This window comes from Rhizopus delemar, genomic scaffold (genome assembly GCF_000149305.1).
Source record: "Rhizopus delemar RA 99-880 supercont3.2 genomic scaffold, whole genome shotgun sequence".
In the NCBI taxonomy this organism is placed as follows: domain Eukaryota; kingdom Fungi; phylum Mucoromycota; class Mucoromycetes; order Mucorales; family Rhizopodaceae; genus Rhizopus; species Rhizopus delemar.
In genome coordinates this window covers 499,038-518,759 of record NW_027137828.1, presented here as the reverse complement: position 1 = coordinate 518,759, position 19,722 = coordinate 499,038, and the positions used below count along the sequence as shown (strand labels likewise).

The window sequence follows — 19,722 nt, the reverse complement described above, 5'->3', positions numbered from 1 at the left end:
TTTGTACCTATTTTTTCTATTACAAGATTTTCCATTTTATACTCAGGAACAGAGAACTGGGACGATATTGGCCAATTTTACTGATACCACCGCTAAGCCTTTGAATAGGTCTTTCTCATTTAACCCGTTAAAGTCTTCTTATTTTAAGAGGTCAAAAATCTCATTTGAATTGAAAAGGCTTCTCTTTATCTGAAAAAAACACTGTATACGCAAAAATGACCAATAAACGCGACTTTTATTTTTTTGATCCTGTGACTTTAGAATGGACGGGCTGTAACTTGATTTTGGGAAACTGCGTTGAATTGGTTTAATGATAAACTCCGTTAAGCTTCCATTACTTCGGTTTATTAGTAAATTGTTTCCCGCTTCTCTCCCTTCTTTTTTTTTTTTCTTATTATTATTATTCCTCTCTCTCTTCTTCTTTTGCTTGCTTTATTTATAGAATAAAAGTGGAAAAGAAAAAAAAAGAGAGAGAGAAAAGAGACTAAGAAGAAAGAAAGAAAAAAAAAATTTTTTTCCATGAATACATTTTATCAGCTTCTCTTTTTGTTTGTTTTTATTCAAAATGTATTGGCGATTGACAGCAAACCACTTTATACGCCTACAGACATTGGAAATAAAACAGTTTATAACATTGGTGTTATTTTACCAGATCCATCCAATTTAACTAGTCCAAAATATACTGCAATGAAAGATAAAATTCTGACAAATGAACTAGCTATACGATTGGCTGCAGAATCCATAGAAAATAAACAAATCTTATCAGGTTTATTTGATGATAGAAACAGCAAAGAAAAAGAAGCTAACTATTTATTTCAGACGTCAAGATTAATGTAACACGTTATTATTCATCAATAGATAACGAGGGATCTTCAGCCTATGAAGCTTATAAAATGATTGACAGTCATATAAAGTAAAAATAATGCAGATCACCTAAATAAGTTGTCAACTCACGTAAACATTGGAATAGCGCTGTGATTGGTGATGTATCTTCGCGCTTAACTAAAGCAAGTGCATCCATGACTGGATTATGGAAAATACCACAATGCTCATCAACATCTGGATCTTTCACTTTCTCAGATATTTCAAACTATCCCTATTTCTTTCGTACAGTTGGAACATCTGCATCACATATGAACGCTTTAGCTCATTGGGTTAAAAAAATGGGTTGGAAAAAATTCTCAATTTTGTACACAAATGATGCTTTAGGACAAGAAGGTATGTATATATATATATATATATATATATATGTGTGTGTGTGTGTGTGTGGAAATTAAGAATGGAGAATACAAATTAATATCGTCTATAGTATATACATCTATAGCGGCACAAGCATATAACTACAACTTGACCATTGAAAATGATTTCTCATTTCTTCGAGTATCAGAGGATATAGCAGAAGGTATATAAATAAATAAAGTGAAATTATCTAAATAATATTTTATAGAGGCACTACAAGCATTAAGTGATTCAGGATCTCGCATAATTATTATGGCATTTTCAAGAGTATATGAACAGCTAGTGATGCTACGCAAAGCCAGGTAATAATATATTATTGATCTATTAAATATGTAACTTAGCATTTTAATAGTGAATTAGGTTACATATCCAAGGGATGGGTTTGGATGGTTTCAAATGATGATCCTATAGCTGAATATTACAATCGTGATAACATGACTTCCTTTGATGGTGTCATGTTTATTAATAACTTATGGAACTGTAAGACAATTAATTTAAGTGTTGCTCTTATCTAATATTGTAATAGTGACAGGAGTACCAGCTTACGATGAGTTATATCAAAAATGGCAAGCACAGCCTGTACCCGCCAATTTGTAAGACAAGTTACACATACTCGCACACCTGTTAAATAGGGTATTAACTTTATTAAAGCTCCGATCCTACCGGCTGGAACTCGTCCAGTCTATCTTACAATGCACCTCAAGCTTATTCATGTTTGGAACTATTTGCACTTGGAATCGATAAGGTACAATAACAAATAAGTCAAATTCTTTTAATTCATTGTATTTATTAGGCTCTTGATCAATATCCTGGTGGTCGATCACAAGGACTAGTAGATCTAGCAAACCACTCTTTCAACTCAACCAACATGCTTCCTCCTTTTTATAATATGAATTACACAGGACCTGCAGGTACAATAAATATATGCGGTGTTGAATTATTTTTTTTACTTATTTGTTCATTTTGCTTAGGTAAGATGGAATTTTCAAAGTCAGGTAATTAAAAAGCAGCTGGCATTTCTATCATGCTAACACGTGTGTTGTATCCTAGGTGATTTACAAGATGGGTAAGTAATACAGTCTACCATGTAAAATCACACGTACATGCCGTGCAACCTTACAATGATTTACATTTGCTAACCTAGCTTTACACAGTAATTTTCAGATATTCTATTTGCTTGGTGGAAATGCTGTAACCTATGCAAACGTCAAGTCTGGATTCTTTGAATTCATACCAGGCATTGATATTATTTATCCTGGAAATACAATTCAAAAGCCTATTGATATTGCAGAACAAATTTGTAAAGCATTCTCTATTATTCTTTCTATTGGTGTGTATTAATTACTTTTTTTATATTGTTTCATCCAGTTTTGAACCCTTCCTATACGAGTGCCACAGGAATAGCTATTATTGTTATCTGCGCTATTGGTATTTTCTTTTGTATCTTGATGACTATCCTCATTTTCAGTTACCGACACTTGAAACCTATCATGATATCCAGTCCAGTCTTTTGTTATTTGGAACTACTGGGTATCACCATCTGTTACCTCTCTGCTCTGCTTTCCTTGGGCAAACCAAATCCTCCCATTTGTATTGCAAGGGCCATATGTTTATTCACGGGTTTTATCTTGGTTGTTGGAAGTATCATTGCAAAGAATTACCGAATTTATAAAATGTAAGATAAAAATATCATACCAACTTCTCTTTATTAACGAATAGACACGTACCTATTAGATATCAAAATGTTTTTTCTATTCGCACATCCAGACTGAAATCTTCCTATCTATTAAGGATAGTGGCTGCTTTTGAATTTATAGCACTTGTGCCTTATATTATTTGGAATGCGATTTATCCTGTAGATATCGAAACTTACCAAACTGCTTCTGGGTACTATTGCTGGTACTGTAGATATCCAACGGCTCAAGTTGCAAATTGGGGAATGTCCAATGCGGTCATAGTTTTAGAGATTACTTGGTTGATAATTTTAATCTTTTTCTCTGCCCTGGTTGCTTTCAAGGTTAGAATCAAGATAAAAGAAGTTTTGCTTGTGTTAATGATTTATAATAGACAAGAAGTGTAAACAGTAAATGGTCTGAAGCTACACAAATCGCATACATCAGCTAGTATGTGAAAGATCAAACAATACATTGACATATTTCTAACTACTTTTTAATAGCAACCTGGGTGTGACTGCAACAGTGATGGTCCCAAGTTTTTTGATATCAAATGATGACTATACCATCTCATTTAATCTGTTTATTTGCTCACTTTTGTTTGGTACAACCTTCACCTTGGTTTTTCTATTTGTTCCGAAGTTTGCGCTGATCTGGAAGCACGTCTTTCAAAACAACACATCACTCAACTTGTATCATGTAGACTCTGAAGAACAAGACCACATGTCAATTCACTCGAGTAATTCAATGGATCAAAACATCCAACTCAAACTAGTTGCAAAAAACATGTATGACTTTACCACTCAAGCTCATGAGGGTATACTTCCAGTCAAGAAAATGGCAAAACTTGATTTTCTTTCTATTTGGATGTTAAAACGAATTATTTTGGTTCCTTTTAAAAAATACTTTGTTCTGACAGACGTGAGTGTTTTTACTTTATATTGAATTCATCGTATTCACTGTATGTATAGAAATCTGGTCAAAATGCAAATGTATACAACTATGCTCATTGTGAAGCCGCATCGACTGGAAACTCAAATCACTATACCTTTCGTGTCCGCACCGACAAGGGCTTGTACTTTCTGTTCCAAGTCTATGATAATGAATCTTTGAATCGTTGGATAAGCTGGTTCAATCACGACCCTAACGACAGAGCCCAGCCCAAAGGCATTCGTCCGCTGAGACCTGCCTTCACTCCAGAAAGATCACAACAGCAAATAGATGCTTTGGCTACCTTTGGTAACGGAGCAACATCACCAACAACGTTTCGTGACACAGGATCACCATCGAACTTTCGGCAGGATCCGAGTGTTTCGTTGTCATCTTATCCTACTACTACGACTGCACCAAGGTTTCCACCGACGTTCAATGGATTTGCATCGTCTACACATGCCTCTTTTATAGCTGATGGTAGTAATAACAATACGGACTTCAATGAGACATCTGCGACAAATCAGTTGAATTCTTTTGGGGTTATTACTGATACCTCGAGACAAAGATACCCTTAATTCATTAATATATAGACACTATTATTTTACATCTTTTCTTGATATATAATTAAAAAGAATCCTTTCACAATCAAAATGTATACAAGTGGGCTGTTTAGTCCATCACTTTCTTTTATCATCTTTCTTTCTATGATAGATTACCTTACTGTTTGATTTCATACAATACTATCATGTCAATATAGGTTAAGATGCAAAGACGACATGTTCTGTTGTGCAGTGTCTGCTGGGATTTAAAAAAGACTGGTTCCTAAAAATTTCATCAAATAAACTTTTCTCTCTTTCTTTCATTTTTTAATTGCTTTCATGTTGAAACAAATATATTCGTTTGCGATACTAACGCGTGCGATAACAATATCCCTAGCTTTAACTGCTTACTATTTTATTGGAAGTTACGATTCTTCAGCCGAGATTCAGATTGGATCCAACAAGAATTTGCTTCTTCCGTTTCTAAGATGGGATGCACTTTATTTCTTACACATTGCAGAACACGGTTATGTATATGAACAAGAAACAGCATTTTTCCCAATGATGCCCATGTTGGCTAGTCTATTGACAAATACTTGTAAAAACCAAATATTAATTTTAATATAAAAAAATAATTCATGCAATATTTTTCATAGTGTTCTTTCCTCTAAAGTACCTATTAGGGGCTCAGTGTACATTATTACTTTCTGGAATAGTCATAGCCAATGTATCTTTTGTTTTAGCAGCAGGTGCATTGTACAAGTAAAGAGGAAGACAAAAAAAAATGAAGCATTAACAAAGCTTTGAGATGTATTGATTTTGAAAATTCCTAGATTGACAATGGCAGTACTTCCTCAAAATAGAAAACTAGCATTCACATCATCTATTGCGTTTTGCTTATCACCACCGTCTCTGTTTATGTCATCATTCTATACCGAGTCAATTTTTGCTCTTCTTAGCTTCACTGGTATGAGATACATTGCCAAAAAGCAATATATGAAGGCTGCACTTGTATGGGGGTTCACGTCCAGCATTCGATCAAACGCCATTGTATTTGCAGGATTCTTCTTTTATGATTTGGTCTGGGTTCGTTCTTTGAGACGCATTGTAGGGTATTATTGTTTCTTTACGAAAAACATCTTTATTTTAATACCTATTAGAACTTTTATACTGGGCTTATACAATCACTCTTTTATACAGCCATCACATTCTCTGGATTTGTTTTATTTCAGTTTTACGGGTACAGACAATTTTGTATTCTAGACAGACCTTGGTGTAACAGCAAGCTACCTCTTCTCTATTCTTTTGTTCAAAAGGAATACTGGGATTTGGGTTTCATGGCCTATTACGAAATCAAGCAAATACCGAATTTTATATTAGCTGCACCCATCGTCCTTATCAGTCTTGGTGGTCTTTCTTCTTATATTGGCTTTGATCAAAAACGATTTTTTTCTATTCACAGTCCGCATGATAAGAAGAATGACACATTTTACAGCTCTAAGCTGTTGGTGTACATGTACCTTTGGTTGTTCCTCTTGTTTTATGCTCTGACAAGTATGCATGTACAAGTCATCATCAGGTTCTTTACTTCCTTACCACCTTTTTATTGGTTTGTGGCACATCTTTGGATCAAAGGATTTCATCAAAGAGAAAATGTGGGGATAGCCAATGTGATTCTTGGTTATTTTATACTTTATGGGCTTGTAGGCATCATTCTTTTCGCCAACTTTCTTCCTCCGGCGTAACACACAAAGATCTATTATCTGTCTTATAAAAGTATTTTCTTTCCTTTTTCTTTTTATTCTTGTTTATTTTGTTTTTTTTTTTATTTATTTATTTACAAATGGTTGAAATCACTCTCAATGATGTACTTCAAGCTGCTGAACGCATTCAAGTTCATCGTACGCCTGTCATGACAAGTGACTCAATAAACGAATTTGCTTCAAAGAATAGACCTGTTGAACTATTTTTTAAATGCGAATTATTACAAAAGACAGGATGTAAGTTTTCTTAGAAACAGGTTGTTACAGACAAAAAAATGACTTTATTTTTAGCATTTAAATATAGAGGTGCTAGCAATGCTGTTCAATCAATTAGTGAACAAGATGCTCCTAAAGGTGTTGTCTGTCATTCTTCAGGTAATCATGCTCAAGCTGTTGCTTTGGCTGCCAAGAAGCGAGGAATTCCATGTTATGCAGTTATGCCAAAGAGTGTAGCGGATATTAAAAAAAAAGCTGTGATTGGCTATGGTGCAAAACTCGTAGAATGTGAGTCATTGATGAGTGAACGCGTGAGAATTGTAAGATCGCATTACAAACAAAAGTTTACTTGATTAAGCATACAGTGTAGGCCGATGAACTATTAAAAGAAACCGGCGGCACATTTGTTCATCCTTTCAATAATCCCAAAGTGATTGCAGGTCAAGGAACGATCGCACTCGAGTTGCTTTCTCAAGTGGAAGATCTGGATGCTATTGTTGTACCAGTGGGTGGTGGTGGCATGCTGACAGGTTGTGCTGTTGCTGCTAAATCATTGAATCCAAACATCAAGATATTTGCTGCGGAACCAGCTGCTGTGGATGATTGTTATCAGACTTTCAAAACTCAGCAGAGATCAAGCAATCCTGTGACAGCAACATCAGTGGCTGATGGTTTACTGACCAATCTGGGGGATATTGCTTATGCCTCTATTCAGAAATATGTTGATGATGTGTTTACTGTTACAGAAAAAGAAATTATTCAAGCAACACAGTTCGTTTGGGAGCGTCTTAAGCAATGTATTGAACCAAGCGCTGGTGTAGGTGTTGCCGTTACCCTTTATAATCAAGAATTTCAAGAAAAGATCAAGGAACACAATATTAAGCGCATTGGTATTATCCTCTGTGGTGGAAATGTTGATATTAGTAAAGTTGTCGATTTATTTCAAAAGTATAAAGATTAATAATAAAAAAACTGCCCTTGTTCTTGATTTCACACGTTGACCGAACATTCGGCTGATTGGACTCCATTAATACACGTATCTTGTATGACAAGATATCAACAAAATTGAATCTCAAACCATAAAAACTTAATGTCGTACGGTGTGTTGCTTATCTACTTTACCCCCTTCCTTTTCCCTATTTCTTGATTTTATAAATTTGCGCTTGATAACACTATTTACAGTCCACTCTTGATTGTGTCCTTTGACAACGCATTCTATAATAAATTTTATGATATGATTAGGCCAAAACCTGCTCACTGCCCACAAAAACAAGCTATAATTAAGGAATAAACATGATTTTATTATTCTATCACTGCATCATTCAGTTGAAATAAGTGACGAAATCAAAAGAGTGAAATGTGCTCAAGCCTGCCTCATTCATATCTAATTTTTGTTAAAGACATACCGGTTCACATCGCAACAGGAAACTCGTCTTTTACTTTCAAGCCAATCAACCCTCTAAACTAAGGCAAATCATATTATGCTTTTACCTTTCAGTCATAATCTTCTCTTGTTATCATCAGGCATCACTTCACTTTCAAGTTACTCTTCAGGGCTTGATTTTAACAAATTTCTTTTTCTTTCATAACATGACACATTTGATGTGTCGCTGATTTGCTTTAAATGAAGGGAGATTAGCTAAATAAGTGCTGCAAACATAGTAGGCTGTATTCGTATGCTTAGGGCATTGCTTTTATTAGCAATATGCCTAAAGAATTTAAATTTGCTTCTGAGATGAACTGTGGACCATGATGACTGGTAAAGCAATATAAAATCAATTTGCTGCAATTATCGCTTTTGTAAATACCAATACAATCAAGGTTGTAAAGTACCTAAACAAAACTTGAATTTAAAAGACCTCTTACTTTTCCTTATGCTTTTAATCTATGGATGTGATTTCACCGAAATAGACTGTTAGAGCTGGATTTCAGCGTACAGCGTACTTTTTTTTTTCCTTAAATAGAATAAAGATCGGATAAGCCAGCATCTGGTACAGATGAAAGAAACTTTAGTAGCGAAAAGGAATAATAAGGTGTACCTAAAGTTTGCAATAAAACTTTTTTTTTTCCTGAGAATTATGGATGTTTGTTCAAGAAAAAGTTTTCTTGGGATTTAAGAGATCAATTCATCATTTCAAATCGAATTTGAGCAAAGGAGTCTGTTAACTCAAAAGACAGATGTATCCTCAATTGGAAATTACCATATGCAGTTTCATTCTCACTTATGTAATACGACATTTTACAAATATGGAAATATATGTGTTTGATTGCAAAAGTGTGAGTAAAATATCAAACTTTTGATAATGACTAAATGTTTATTCCACTCTTCTATTATTCTAAATTGGGATATATGCTTCTTTGAATCTTTGAGTCGTATTGATCAGTGCATGTTATCTATACCATTTACTCAACAATCAAAATTATTTTCTGGTAAACCATTATTCCAGTTATCGTACAACAAAGTATTCAAAAACGCTCAAGAAACCTCTATTTAATCCATCAGTTGATTTATCAATGTATGGGGATTATGATTATTTTAGTTGGGGAAAATGAATCAAGAAGGACTTGTTTAAGAGTTGTAAGCACTGATCCTCTCTTGTTTTAAAAAGTTAGCTTCGTATCTTATTATACAGGCGTATACACTTATTTATTTAATGGGTCACTCTGCTAATATAGTAATGCCGAGCGATTCGCTTGATATTTGTGTTGTAGTATAATCTCATTCTGTTAAAGAACATAATCTAGCGTTCTGCAAACAGTTAGGTGGAATCAATGCTGTAAATAATTATTTTGGGGTCGTCACAATAGATTTCTTTTAACAAACAACAAATAATCTGTTCAATTTTCAATTTGCGACACGCAAAAGCCTAAACCTCAAAAAAAAAAAAAAAAAAAAAAAAAAAAAGTATAATTTCTCCTTCTCTTTTTTCATTTTTCTTCTTAAAAATCGAAAAAAAGGGGGGAAAGAGTGAAAATGTTTGAAGATATTGTTCCAAAAGAAGAAAAGGTCATTAGAATTGAAAATAAACGATTTATTGCTTCAAAACAGTTGGAGCCAGGAACAGCCTTGTTTATCGAACCACCTTTAGTCTCTGTTCCATTACCATCCAAGCGTCACCAAAGATGCAACTACTGTCTCTGCAAAGCTCAGCTTCAATGCTGCTCAAGATGTCGATCTGCTTATTTTTGCAGCAACGCATGTTTTCGAAATGCCTGGCTGCAATTTCACAGGATACTTTGTGAACCTCAAGAGAGAGATATTTATGTTCATGTGGATGCAGATCCATGGTTACTGCAAAGAGCTGCCTTAATATTACACAGTCTGAATAAGCAGCAATCTCATTCTCCGCCCAATATTGCTATCAAAGTATTGCAGGAATTAGACACACGAGATTTGTGCGACACAGGATCAGAATGGATAGAAGATGTAGCGACCTTCTTGAGCCCTTTTGATTGTCAATTCTCTCTTGAGCAACTGAGATCATTTTGGCGTCGTCTTCAGGTATGTTCCTTTCCAATCTCTGATCTAGAGCATCATATGGATCAGATCGCTGTCGGTGTCTATCCTATCACTGCAATGTACGTCCAACATTCTTGTCGCCCTAATTCAGCCGTTGTTTACAAAGAGGGAAAGCAGTACTTGATTGCGATTGAAACCATTCATTCTGGGGATCCAATCACAATAGCTTATGCGGATCTGATCAGCACAAAGAGGCAGCGATGGGGTCAGTTAAAGATGAGGTTTGGTAAAGATTATGAATGTAACTGTATACGTTGTTGTGGAGAGTTGAGTGGATTGGACACGTTATTAGAAAAGGGACACAGAACTGTACCAGATGAGGACAAGGGTAAAAAACTTATCAGTCAGTGTATAAAAGAATGGTCCGTCTTGAATATGTTTAAGCATGCAGACCAAATCGAGAATTGGACGCCAATCGAGGTCATGAATCCTCATCACTTTACCCGCATTGCATCTAGAATCATAATCCCCGAGATATGCTCTACCACCATGAGTAGTAGAAAACGATACCACCACATCAATAAAACACATGTGAGCCAAGACAAAAGTCAGTTACTCTCTAGATTGCCTATCGCCATTGAAGCAATTTCCAACGTTCCTGATGTTCCTGCATTCACAAGTTCAAGTATTCACGCAGCAGAAAAGGTGCTCATAGACAGAATGAAAGCAGGGAACTGGGTAGAGGCATCAAGGTGCTCACTGTACCTGTTTATTGCATACTGTTTCATCTATCCACCTCATCATCCAAAGGCCTCTTATCATAGCTTGATTCTCGCAAGATCCTGCTGGAATGCTCTTGTTGAGATGGAATTGATTGGCATAAATAGAAAGCTAGAAAGAGTCTATGAAAATGGAACGCATGCTTGGATCGAGTGGGCCAAGGATGCAGTATGTTTGACGTTTGGTAAAGAGACCAAACTGTGGAGAGAGGTTATAGAGCTTCAGTGGGTCTTTGATCGAGAGCAAAAAGTAAAAGCGAGCAACTAATATATGTTTATATCCTTTAATGATAACAATAAAGAAACCCAGTGAAGCGATACATGTATCTCTAAAACCAATTCTTTAAATAAAGCAGTCTACGTCAGCCGGATAACTTTCCGGCTACTTTATTGTATTTTTATTAGTGAATACTCAAAAGCACAGAAAAGAATTATGGGTCAGATATTAGTCAAATGTGAAATTAGTGCAAGTAGGTTTGATATAGTACAAGATACCAAGCCTTTGGAGATTTTTAATTACAAATTCGCATCGTTACAAGGATCCAAATGACAAAAGGAATGAATATGTCCTTGATAAACCATCACATTTTTTTTTCACAAAACTCTTGTTTCAATAAAACTATCTGGTGTTTCCATTTATTAATGAAAGAGTTAATGCTTAAGTAGTAATGACTGGTTGTTGAATTTTAACCCTTGCTCTTTTTGAAAATAACATAGTCAGGGTTGCGTTGTGTTATGTTCTGGTAAAGTAATTAGAAATAACAAAGATAAACCAAAAGAATACTTTTTGAGACTGAACTTTATTTAAGACAATCTTAATTGTTAAAAAGAAATCATTATAAAGTCTACTATTTATATTCTTCTATCAGTTGGCGGGTAAATGAGTAGTTATGAGTGTAGATCCAACAATTGACATGTTTGATTGAAGAATGATCACTGAATCGATTATGAAAGTTTTTAATACATTGTTTTTATAGATCTTATTGTTCTTTAACTGCTCTGGGAGATTTGTCCCGTCTTCATTGAGAGGAAAGATATATTCATATGAAATGCCTCCAGTCAGATCAAAGTTGACTAGGTACCTGATCTATTATTATTTATTTACAGAAATAATGGATAGTAAAGATCACGACTTATTGTTCATGTTTACTTTATAAAATGAATCTAATAGTGATAGTTTTATATAAAAAGAAGAAGAGTATACTTTATTTAATAAAGATTTAAATTATTATCTTTTATCAGTTTTAATATACTTCTTTTAGTTGTGATTGTTCAATGTCCATTATGATCAGACTCTGTTCTACAACACGTTGGACGTATGATGGTGTGGCATTTCATGTCCGGTGCGAGTAAGAAAATATCCTAGGGCTGCCATAGGATTTAGTGTTGGTTTACAAAGGTAATCTAAGACAGCTCCCGCAGTCAGTAGCACATATTGCTTTGCCCAGAACTTGCAGCTTGTTTCAAGTAAAAGTCCGTCTTCACTGGGGATAAATTCCTTTCTGAATGCAGTACGACATGTCTTTGACCTCTGTCACTTATTAAAATTGGAACGATACAGAGAAGATTAGCATGGCCCCTGCACAAGGATGACACTAAATCTCTGAGAAGGAAGCTCTACGGAGCAACATTTCTGAATGCAGTACTTGAGAAAGATTGAGTTGCAATAACAAGAACAATAGGCAGTACTTTATAACAATGGTATGCATTTGAAGAGTACTTTATAAGCCGGAGCATGAACATTTGATTGACCTGATACTGTAACTCGATTAAGATTGGAGGCAAAGATTCTGTTGTACTTTGTGATGTGTAAATTACGTCCGATCTGCTACCATCAGCCCATTCAGTTTGAGCTACAGTGTAACTATTGGCCGGAACATCTGTACAGTAGTCGCTCTATTTAAGGGTGTCTGATTTAAGGGTATTTTCTATTTATGGATGTATTTCTAAAGAACGATGTAGGTCCCCAGCATAAATACTACTATACCACTATTCTATTTAAGGGTGCAACGCAAATATTTTTTACCACTAAATAGAAAATTTTGTAAGTGATGATTTTTTGGAGCACTCCAACAATAAATTATTTACCTTTGTAAAATAAGATCAAAGATCTATTTGCTCTTTTGGCTTATTTAATTCAGCACAAGAGTCAGCCAATCTCATTCGAATTCGGCGATGTAATTTACGATCAAGATCGTCCAAAGGAACTTTGCACATGAGAATAGTTTCATAGGCTTCTCTCAGCCATTTTTTACACTCTACTATATCGACACGCTGCTCATCTTGCTCTGTATTATCATTTTCTTCTGTTTCATCTATGTTGCCTTCTGCTGTTTCTTCATCATTAGTAGCACTTGTTGTATAACATACTATCATCTCGCTTTCATCTGCTTCAAGGTTCAACTGGCTAACGTCAGTAACTTTGTTGTCAAAGTTCCTGGGGAGATCTGGGAGCATTTCATTTATTGTTTCTGGTTTTACTTTAAGCCATGCATTAGCTAGAAAAAATATAGCCTGGGCTTGATCCATTTTGTAAACATTCGGATTATCCAAATTTTTACTGATATACAGACATAAAGCACGGCCGTACTGCTGGGCTCGGAAGTGTGCCTTAAAGTTGTCACTAATTCCTGTGTATACAAAATATGAATGAAAAAACTGTAAAACAAAAAGACAACTTATATAACATTTTATCAACAAATAATAGGCCACCTGCATCAAGAGCCTGTAGCTTGCTAGTCGTGTTTGCTAGGAGAAATAACATTTTGATATTGTTGAGCGGAATTCTTATTTTATGAATGGACGCATTGTCCAAAAGAAGAGCAATTTTTTCGATTCTGTCTTCCAAAAGCAACATTTAACTTTTTCACGTAAGTTGTCATCCAAGTATTAGTAGAATGGTGGTATTCCACTTCATGCTTTTTTTTTTCCCAGTTGCAGTCATGGATAACAAATTAGCTCTTGCTTTAAAACATTTGGGGCTCTTGTCTTGTGCGATAACAATTGGTTGTCCTTTGTAAGTCCCATCCAAGTTACAGAGCAATCCAACTGTCAGACGAGTTTTACTTTTTTTTTAGGCCATCAAGCAGCTCGGAGGAACATATGGCCCAAGAAGTTCTTCTATCTTCCTCAATTCGTTCTGAATGTTTTTAGAAGTCAAGTTGAGGATAGCGTGTTGCTGTTAGACTTTTGCCATTATTGACAACATTAATATTACTATATAACATTTCAGCATTTTTGAGAATGTTTGATATAGTCTGTTGGGCAAGTGGTTGATCTAAATTGAATTCCTTCATAGCCCATTCATCTAATTCTGTTTGATTAATCCGGACAGTAGCATTTTGATCCAAAAGCTCAGTTTTGAGAAAGAAAGGCGTACACGTTTATTATTAGATAGAATCTAAAGAAAGAAAATAAATTTTGTTGTCATATATTTATTCTCATCAAAATTATTTTGTTTAAATACGTTTAAATAATACTTTTATTTAATGACTTAAATGAGCATGCGGTGTCTCAGGACACCATAATTGCCCAAGCCTGATCAAATGAGACGTGAAAGAAGCTAAAAAAATCCCTTATGGGAGCAAGGGCAAAAAAAGAAAAGGACAGAGGGGAGTAAGAAGTAACTTGTGAATAAATCACTGTTTGGAAATGAACCACAAGAAAGGAAATAATATCATAAAATAAAAGTAGAACTCAAGTCTGTTTGACTGGAAAGAGCTCATTAAGAACAACGCTAGCTATAACGTCTTTGTCAACGAAAAAGCGGGCAACAGCGTGCTGAACAGGGCCTTTGAGGCGACGGATAGCACGAATTACACGTTGAGCGAAGACGCTCTATGCGGCACACTCCTTTTCATCTTGATCGAAGTCGTCATAGTAAGGGGCTTCGAAGGTTGTTTGGATCCAGAGGATCGTAATCAGCACGTAAGGGGTTTCGAATTTTTCTAATTGGGAGCGGACTTCAGCTTCATAGTCGTTACGGGTAAGGAGGGCAACGAGATGATGGTCGGGGTAGTGAATGTCTAGGACACGGCCGCTGTTGATATGCGATCGCCGAAGTAGGGAACGTATTTGGTGAATGGGAAGGCAGCGTTGTATAGAGAGATAAAGGTATTTAAACCCTTGATTGGTGGAAGGGGGACTGAAAGTGCGAGCAGCAGCCGTTTGGCTGGGAAGTGGTGGAGCATATTTAGATTTGGAAGCTTTTTGGAGGGGAGCAGATTCAAGCTCTGGAGGCGGGGGACGTTTGGTAGGTGGTTTAAGTTGCAGTGACGAAGGGGAAGCAGGTGGACGGGGAACAGTAGCAATAGGGACGCGCTTAGGCACAGTGGTGGATGGTGCTTGAGCAAACCGCTCAAGAAGGGAGGCGTTTTGTTGCTGTAGTCGATTGATTTCGGCCTTGGCTGCAGCAAGTTCTGCTTGTAACTGCTTTACAGTAGGCATGTTCAGGTCTGGTGTTGTGGATACCTTTCCAAATAAGGCAAAAATCTATAGAAAGTGATTTTGTTTAAATACAGTAACCTTTTATTTATGGTCCAAATGAGCACATTCATAAAATAACTACAATTAAATGTCCTCCCGGACCCGATCAACCCGTTAGGATGTCGATGTTATGAAAAAACCCCTCTGAGATGAAAGGTAAAAAAGGTAAAGGGAGAAGAAATGTGTTGAGTCATAAAAGATGGAGCTAAGGGAACTGTTTAAGCCATTCGAGAAGCCTCTGACCATGTGGGTGAGTAATGGAGATAACTGTGACATGTTGAAGTTGATCCAGTTCATGTAGTATTGAGCATATAACTGGCCATCGTTGGGACCAAGAGAGTGCTAGATTTGAGGGTACCTAGGGGCGAGATGGAAGCATATTCAGAAGGAACGACAGAGGATCTGTAATGGTTTTAGGCATATGGAGGCGTTGGTGCATATTGAGGCAAGTAATGGCATGTTTGCGTATGAACTTGGGCGTAGGGTGTTTCGGGCACGGATGCGGCTTTCCACCAAGTAACCAACCTAGCCTCCACCGTATACATCGACTACGTTCTACATAGGACATGGGTAGCAATTATTTTTTTTAGAACGGACAAAATTTATCAGTCGCACTGTCTAAAATTTGTCCATTTATTCCTAAAAAAAAATATCCAAAAATGTTAATTATGTAAATGCTTTTTAAGGTAAACATAAGCAAGAAATATACCGGGTTGTTTATCAATTTTTGTTTACATATATTGAAAATATAGTAGCTTCGGTTATGTTTGGCAAACCACAAAGTTTTTCATGTTAACAAATGCAACTGTTATATAACAGAGTATGATCTCCTCTATTTTTTTTAATGCAAGCAGACGATTGAATTTTAATACTGTGAGATGAGTGAGCTAATGTAATGCTTTTATGCGATATATTTTGAAGCGTATATTCATTTAAGCCTCTTACAAATACTATCTAATTTGTAATCATTCAAATTCTTATCTTTTTAAATTATCTCTTTAAAAAATGCTTGTTTAAGATAAGGTTTCTTGAGATAAATGAATTAATTTAAAATCTGTTTGCTGGCTGTTTTTATTCGTTCTAAGGCTCTTATTATTATTATTTTTTTCTCATGGGCCTAAAAACAGCAAGTATATAAGACTTGTTACTAAAAAAGAATTCTTTAAGTGAAATGAATGAGTTGTGATTCAATCTCGTGAGATACGAAATGATTAACTATCCACCTTTTTTTTTTTTTCAATGGCGCAAGATAGCGAATCTTGTATCACCATTCCCCCCTTTTTTTTTCTCTCTCGCTCTCTTAAAATGATAAAATGAATAAAAAAAAAGACAGTTGATATCGTGAGGATATTGATGTATATGGAATCTACGGTACTTGAGCTTATTGGTTACTGTCTTGATTGAAACGTGGCTTATGCTCTTTAAAAGCCATTTATGCAATACTCTAATTTTTCCCACGACGACCCAATTGATTTCTGTTGAAGCATACAATTCACATGAATCTATGATGATGCTTGTTAGAGTAACAAAAATAAAGCGGTCAATGTGATTTCGAGTGTTTCCCACAAATTTTGAAACCCGTGAGAATCAAGTCAAACGGACCGTTCGAACTCATCTGGCGCCTTTCAAATGACGATAAAAGAGTTTTGAATGGTAGACTATAAAGGGAAGTGGTTACAAATGCTGAATGTAAATTTTGATGAGAAAATCTTTCACGAGTATCCATGGAGAGATGGCGGTATTATTGCGTCGTTAGGCGGTATTATTTTTGCTGGGGGGTAGAAAGGCAGTGATAGAAAAGCTATAAAAAGGGAACAAGAGAAAAGATGAGAACAGGAAACTAAGCCGATTTTTCTCTCTTTCTCTTTCTTCTTACAATGTTTGTTCTGCGGAGACTTAAGCCTATCCAAACACGCCCTACTGCATCATTGAAGGCTGGTACTTTTTTGAGAACGTTTGCGCTCCTCTCTGAATCCCAACAAAAGGATATGCATCAACAAATGTTCTTGGTTGGCGAAAAGAATGGATTTCTTCCTCGTCAAGATCCTTTGGCTGAATTACCTGCTGAATTCAATCGACTTGAATCTCTTTTGCAGCGTATGCCTACCCAGTTAGCTGATGGGAGCCCTGGTCTGTTGGCAAGCGGTCTATTTGGTGATGCTGTTCGTGATGAATTGCCTCTTTATGATGTGGATCATATCCATGACCAACGTCTTTTATCAGGTACATCAATCCATCTGCTCATCCAAATCACTTGACTCAACTTCTTTGATAGCCCTCTTTCGTGATTATACATTTGCTGCCTCTGCTTACTTGCTTGAACCCTGTGACATCCTTTACCGTTCACGAAACGATTATGGGTTAGGCAGAAAGGTCTTGCCGGCTAACATCGCTATTCCTTTAACAAAAGTATCCCAAAAAATCCACAGTCAACCTTTTATGGAGTAGTAAGTTTTCTGTTTAATCTTTGTCTCTTTTTCTTTTCTAATGCTTCATTTCAAATTCTAGTGCTTTGAGTTATGCGTAAGCTTATAGAAAACAAACCTTTCTTTTAGAAAATAACTCATCAAAATAACTATAGCTTGTACAATTATAAACGAATCAACCCATTAGGGGGCTTGACTTATGATAACCTGGCTCTTATTCGATCTTTTGTTGGCAACGAATCAGAGTAAGACCATATGTACATGTATGAATTTCAGGCCATTAAAATGCTTTTATAGAAAAGGATTTGTACTTAATCACGTCACCATGGTTTCCTATTCCCCTCATCTCGTCCGTTATGCCGTCAATGCTCTTCGCTCTGTTGAATCAGGCGATCGAGCTAGATTTGATCAAAGCATGGCTGGACTAAACGAAACGTATGAATCGATCAATAAAGAAATGGAAATGATGTGGTCTCGTAGTGTGCCAGAGGACTATATCAAATTCAGAACGTTTATTATGGGAACCAAGAATCAAGTAAGTAATTCTAGCGATCCATTCTGTTTTAACCTCTTCATCAGCCCATGTTTCCTGATGGTGTGATTTATGAAGGTGTCAGTGATCAACCAATCACCCACCGTGGAGAATCAGGAGCCAATGACTCGATGGTTCCCTTGGGCGACAACCTGCTTCAGATCACTGAGCGTATGCCCGAAAACCCCTTGACAAACGTCTTGCGTGATTTCAGATCGTATCGCCCCACAAACCATCGTGAGTTTTTGGAATACGTTCAAGATAAATCAAAGCAAGTTGGTCTCAAGGAGTTTGCCCTTCAAGATCCCAATTCGGCCGCTCTTTACCTGTCAAACGTAGACCAAATCCGTGCCTTCCGTCATCGTCACTGGAACTTTACAAAGGAATATATCATCAAGCATACCGAGCATCCTGTAGCCACAGGTGGCTCTCCTATCGTTACTTGGTAAGAAAGCTGACTTTATGTTATTTGGAAACTTATGAGATGATATAGGTTACCTAACCAGCTTAGCACCGTACTTGACTTATTGGAAGAAGTGGGTGCAGAGATACCTAGAGAACAGCTGACAGAGGCCAATCAGATTCGTGTACAGGAAATCACAAAGAGAGCCATCGCTCAAAGAAGATTTCTTGACAGAGAAGTAGAGACTCTCAAGACTAAATTCCGTAACCAGGATAAGACTGAATAAATCCTTTGCTTTTTTCTTTTACTTTCATGATTGATATCAGCCTCTTTATTATTATTATTTTTTATTTGATCTAAATGATCTTTCAAACCGTCCGTTCAAAAGAAAGTGGTATCAATCATCACAAATTCTCAAGACATTCTTCATCCTCACATCCAGTTTTGTTCTCTGCATCAGTTTTCATTCAGGCAATTGAGATGGAATACGTATAGCTCCGCGTTGATATTTGACCAACGATATTGGATAACTGCAGATACTCATCTTGGGAATACGTACATTTTTGTTTTCTTTTTGATAAACACTCAATGACATGCAAGAGTCATCTCTGATTTAAAAAAAAAAATACCAAAGGATGATTATAGGCTCTATCATTGCGATCAAACATGCTTATTCTTTATTGCTCATTCAGTCTCTTTGTTAAACTGAGACAAGTTCAAGAGCATAACGACCGAAAAGTCACCAAGTGAAACGATCATGCCCAAGCAAAGTTGAGGACATCACTTCATCTGTATCCCACACGGACTGTACTGTGACTCTTGTCCTCAATATAGCAATCTATAGATTGTAAAAATCGACAGTTTTGTTGCTTACTATATCTTGTAGACAGGTCGGTGTGGTTGATTAAAACAAGATGCACTGTTCTCATCGTTTGTGCTTTCAATATTTTTAAAGTGATTTATATGCTGTATAAAGCATGGTTATCTCACTGCAACAGAATTGAGAGAATGAAATAAGACTGCAATAGTACGTCAGAGGAAGCTTAGATGAATAAAAGACAGGCAGTGATAAATTATTGTATAATAAAAATATTATTTGCTTTAAAAGCTTTCTTCTTTAATCGAAATACAAACACAGCAGTCAACACCAGTCCCTCACACGTGTAAAAAATAAGCAGGATGATTCACTCTACTGCAATTCATGGCTCTTTCCCCTTATACGTCACAAATAAACGAGTGTTTTTCTAGCTGGACGTTTAACACCATTTAATTCC

At 36.1% G+C, this 19,722-nt stretch overlaps 6 protein-coding genes across 6 annotated transcripts; 5 read left to right on the top strand and 1 right to left on the bottom strand.

Moving 5' to 3' along the window:
* Window positions 1-893: 893 nt before the first annotated feature.
* RO3G_02412 (uncharacterized protein) lies at window positions 894-4,420 on the top strand (the record flags this gene model as incomplete). Its single annotated transcript, XM_067657003.1, has 15 exons — window positions 894-913; window positions 971-1,218; window positions 1,325-1,402; window positions 1,448-1,541; window positions 1,592-1,719; window positions 1,766-1,832; window positions 1,891-1,984; window positions 2,033-2,150; window positions 2,211-2,234; window positions 2,384-2,539; window positions 2,608-2,914; window positions 2,959-3,256; window positions 3,307-3,362; window positions 3,416-3,833; window positions 3,884-4,420. 15 exons carry the CDS (start codon window positions 894-896, stop codon window positions 4,418-4,420), a joined length of 2,643 nt encoding a protein of 880 aa, XP_067513104.1.
* A 1,807-nt stretch (window positions 4,421-6,227) lies between these two features.
* On the top strand, window positions 6,228-7,324 carry RO3G_02411 (uncharacterized protein; the record flags this gene model as incomplete). Its single annotated transcript, XM_067657002.1, has 3 exons — window positions 6,228-6,384; window positions 6,439-6,683; window positions 6,734-7,324. The coding sequence occupies 3 exons, from the start codon at window positions 6,228-6,230 to the stop codon at window positions 7,322-7,324; spliced, it is 993 nt and encodes a 330-aa protein (XP_067513103.1).
* A 2,013-nt stretch (window positions 7,325-9,337) lies between these two features.
* Window positions 9,338-10,870, top strand: RO3G_02410 (uncharacterized protein; the record flags this gene model as incomplete). The annotated part of the gene is made up of 1 exon (XM_067657001.1): window positions 9,338-10,870. The coding sequence occupies one exon, from the start codon at window positions 9,338-9,340 to the stop codon at window positions 10,868-10,870; it is 1,533 nt and encodes a 510-aa protein (XP_067513102.1).
* Window positions 10,871-13,396: 2,526 nt separating this feature from the next.
* RO3G_02409 (uncharacterized protein) lies at window positions 13,397-13,755 on the top strand (the record flags this gene model as incomplete). The annotated part of the gene is made up of 3 exons (XM_067657000.1): window positions 13,397-13,472; window positions 13,537-13,618; window positions 13,680-13,755. 3 exons carry the CDS (start codon window positions 13,397-13,399, stop codon window positions 13,753-13,755), a joined length of 234 nt encoding a protein of 77 aa, XP_067513101.1.
* Window positions 13,756-14,439: 684 nt separating this feature from the next.
* On the bottom strand, window positions 14,440-15,048 carry RO3G_02408 (uncharacterized protein; the record flags this gene model as incomplete). The annotated part of the gene is made up of 1 exon (XM_067656999.1): window positions 14,440-15,048. The coding sequence occupies one exon, from the start codon at window positions 15,046-15,048 to the stop codon at window positions 14,440-14,442; it is 609 nt and encodes a 202-aa protein (XP_067513100.1).
* A 1,916-nt stretch (window positions 15,049-16,964) lies between these two features.
* On the top strand, window positions 16,965-18,734 carry RO3G_02407 (uncharacterized protein; the record flags this gene model as incomplete). The annotated part of the gene is made up of 7 exons (XM_067656998.1): window positions 16,965-17,310; window positions 17,363-17,534; window positions 17,596-17,610; window positions 17,669-17,758; window positions 17,811-18,048; window positions 18,093-18,490; window positions 18,539-18,734. The coding sequence occupies 7 exons, from the start codon at window positions 16,965-16,967 to the stop codon at window positions 18,732-18,734; spliced, it is 1,455 nt and encodes a 484-aa protein (XP_067513099.1).
* Window positions 18,735-19,722: the final 988 nt, after the last annotated feature.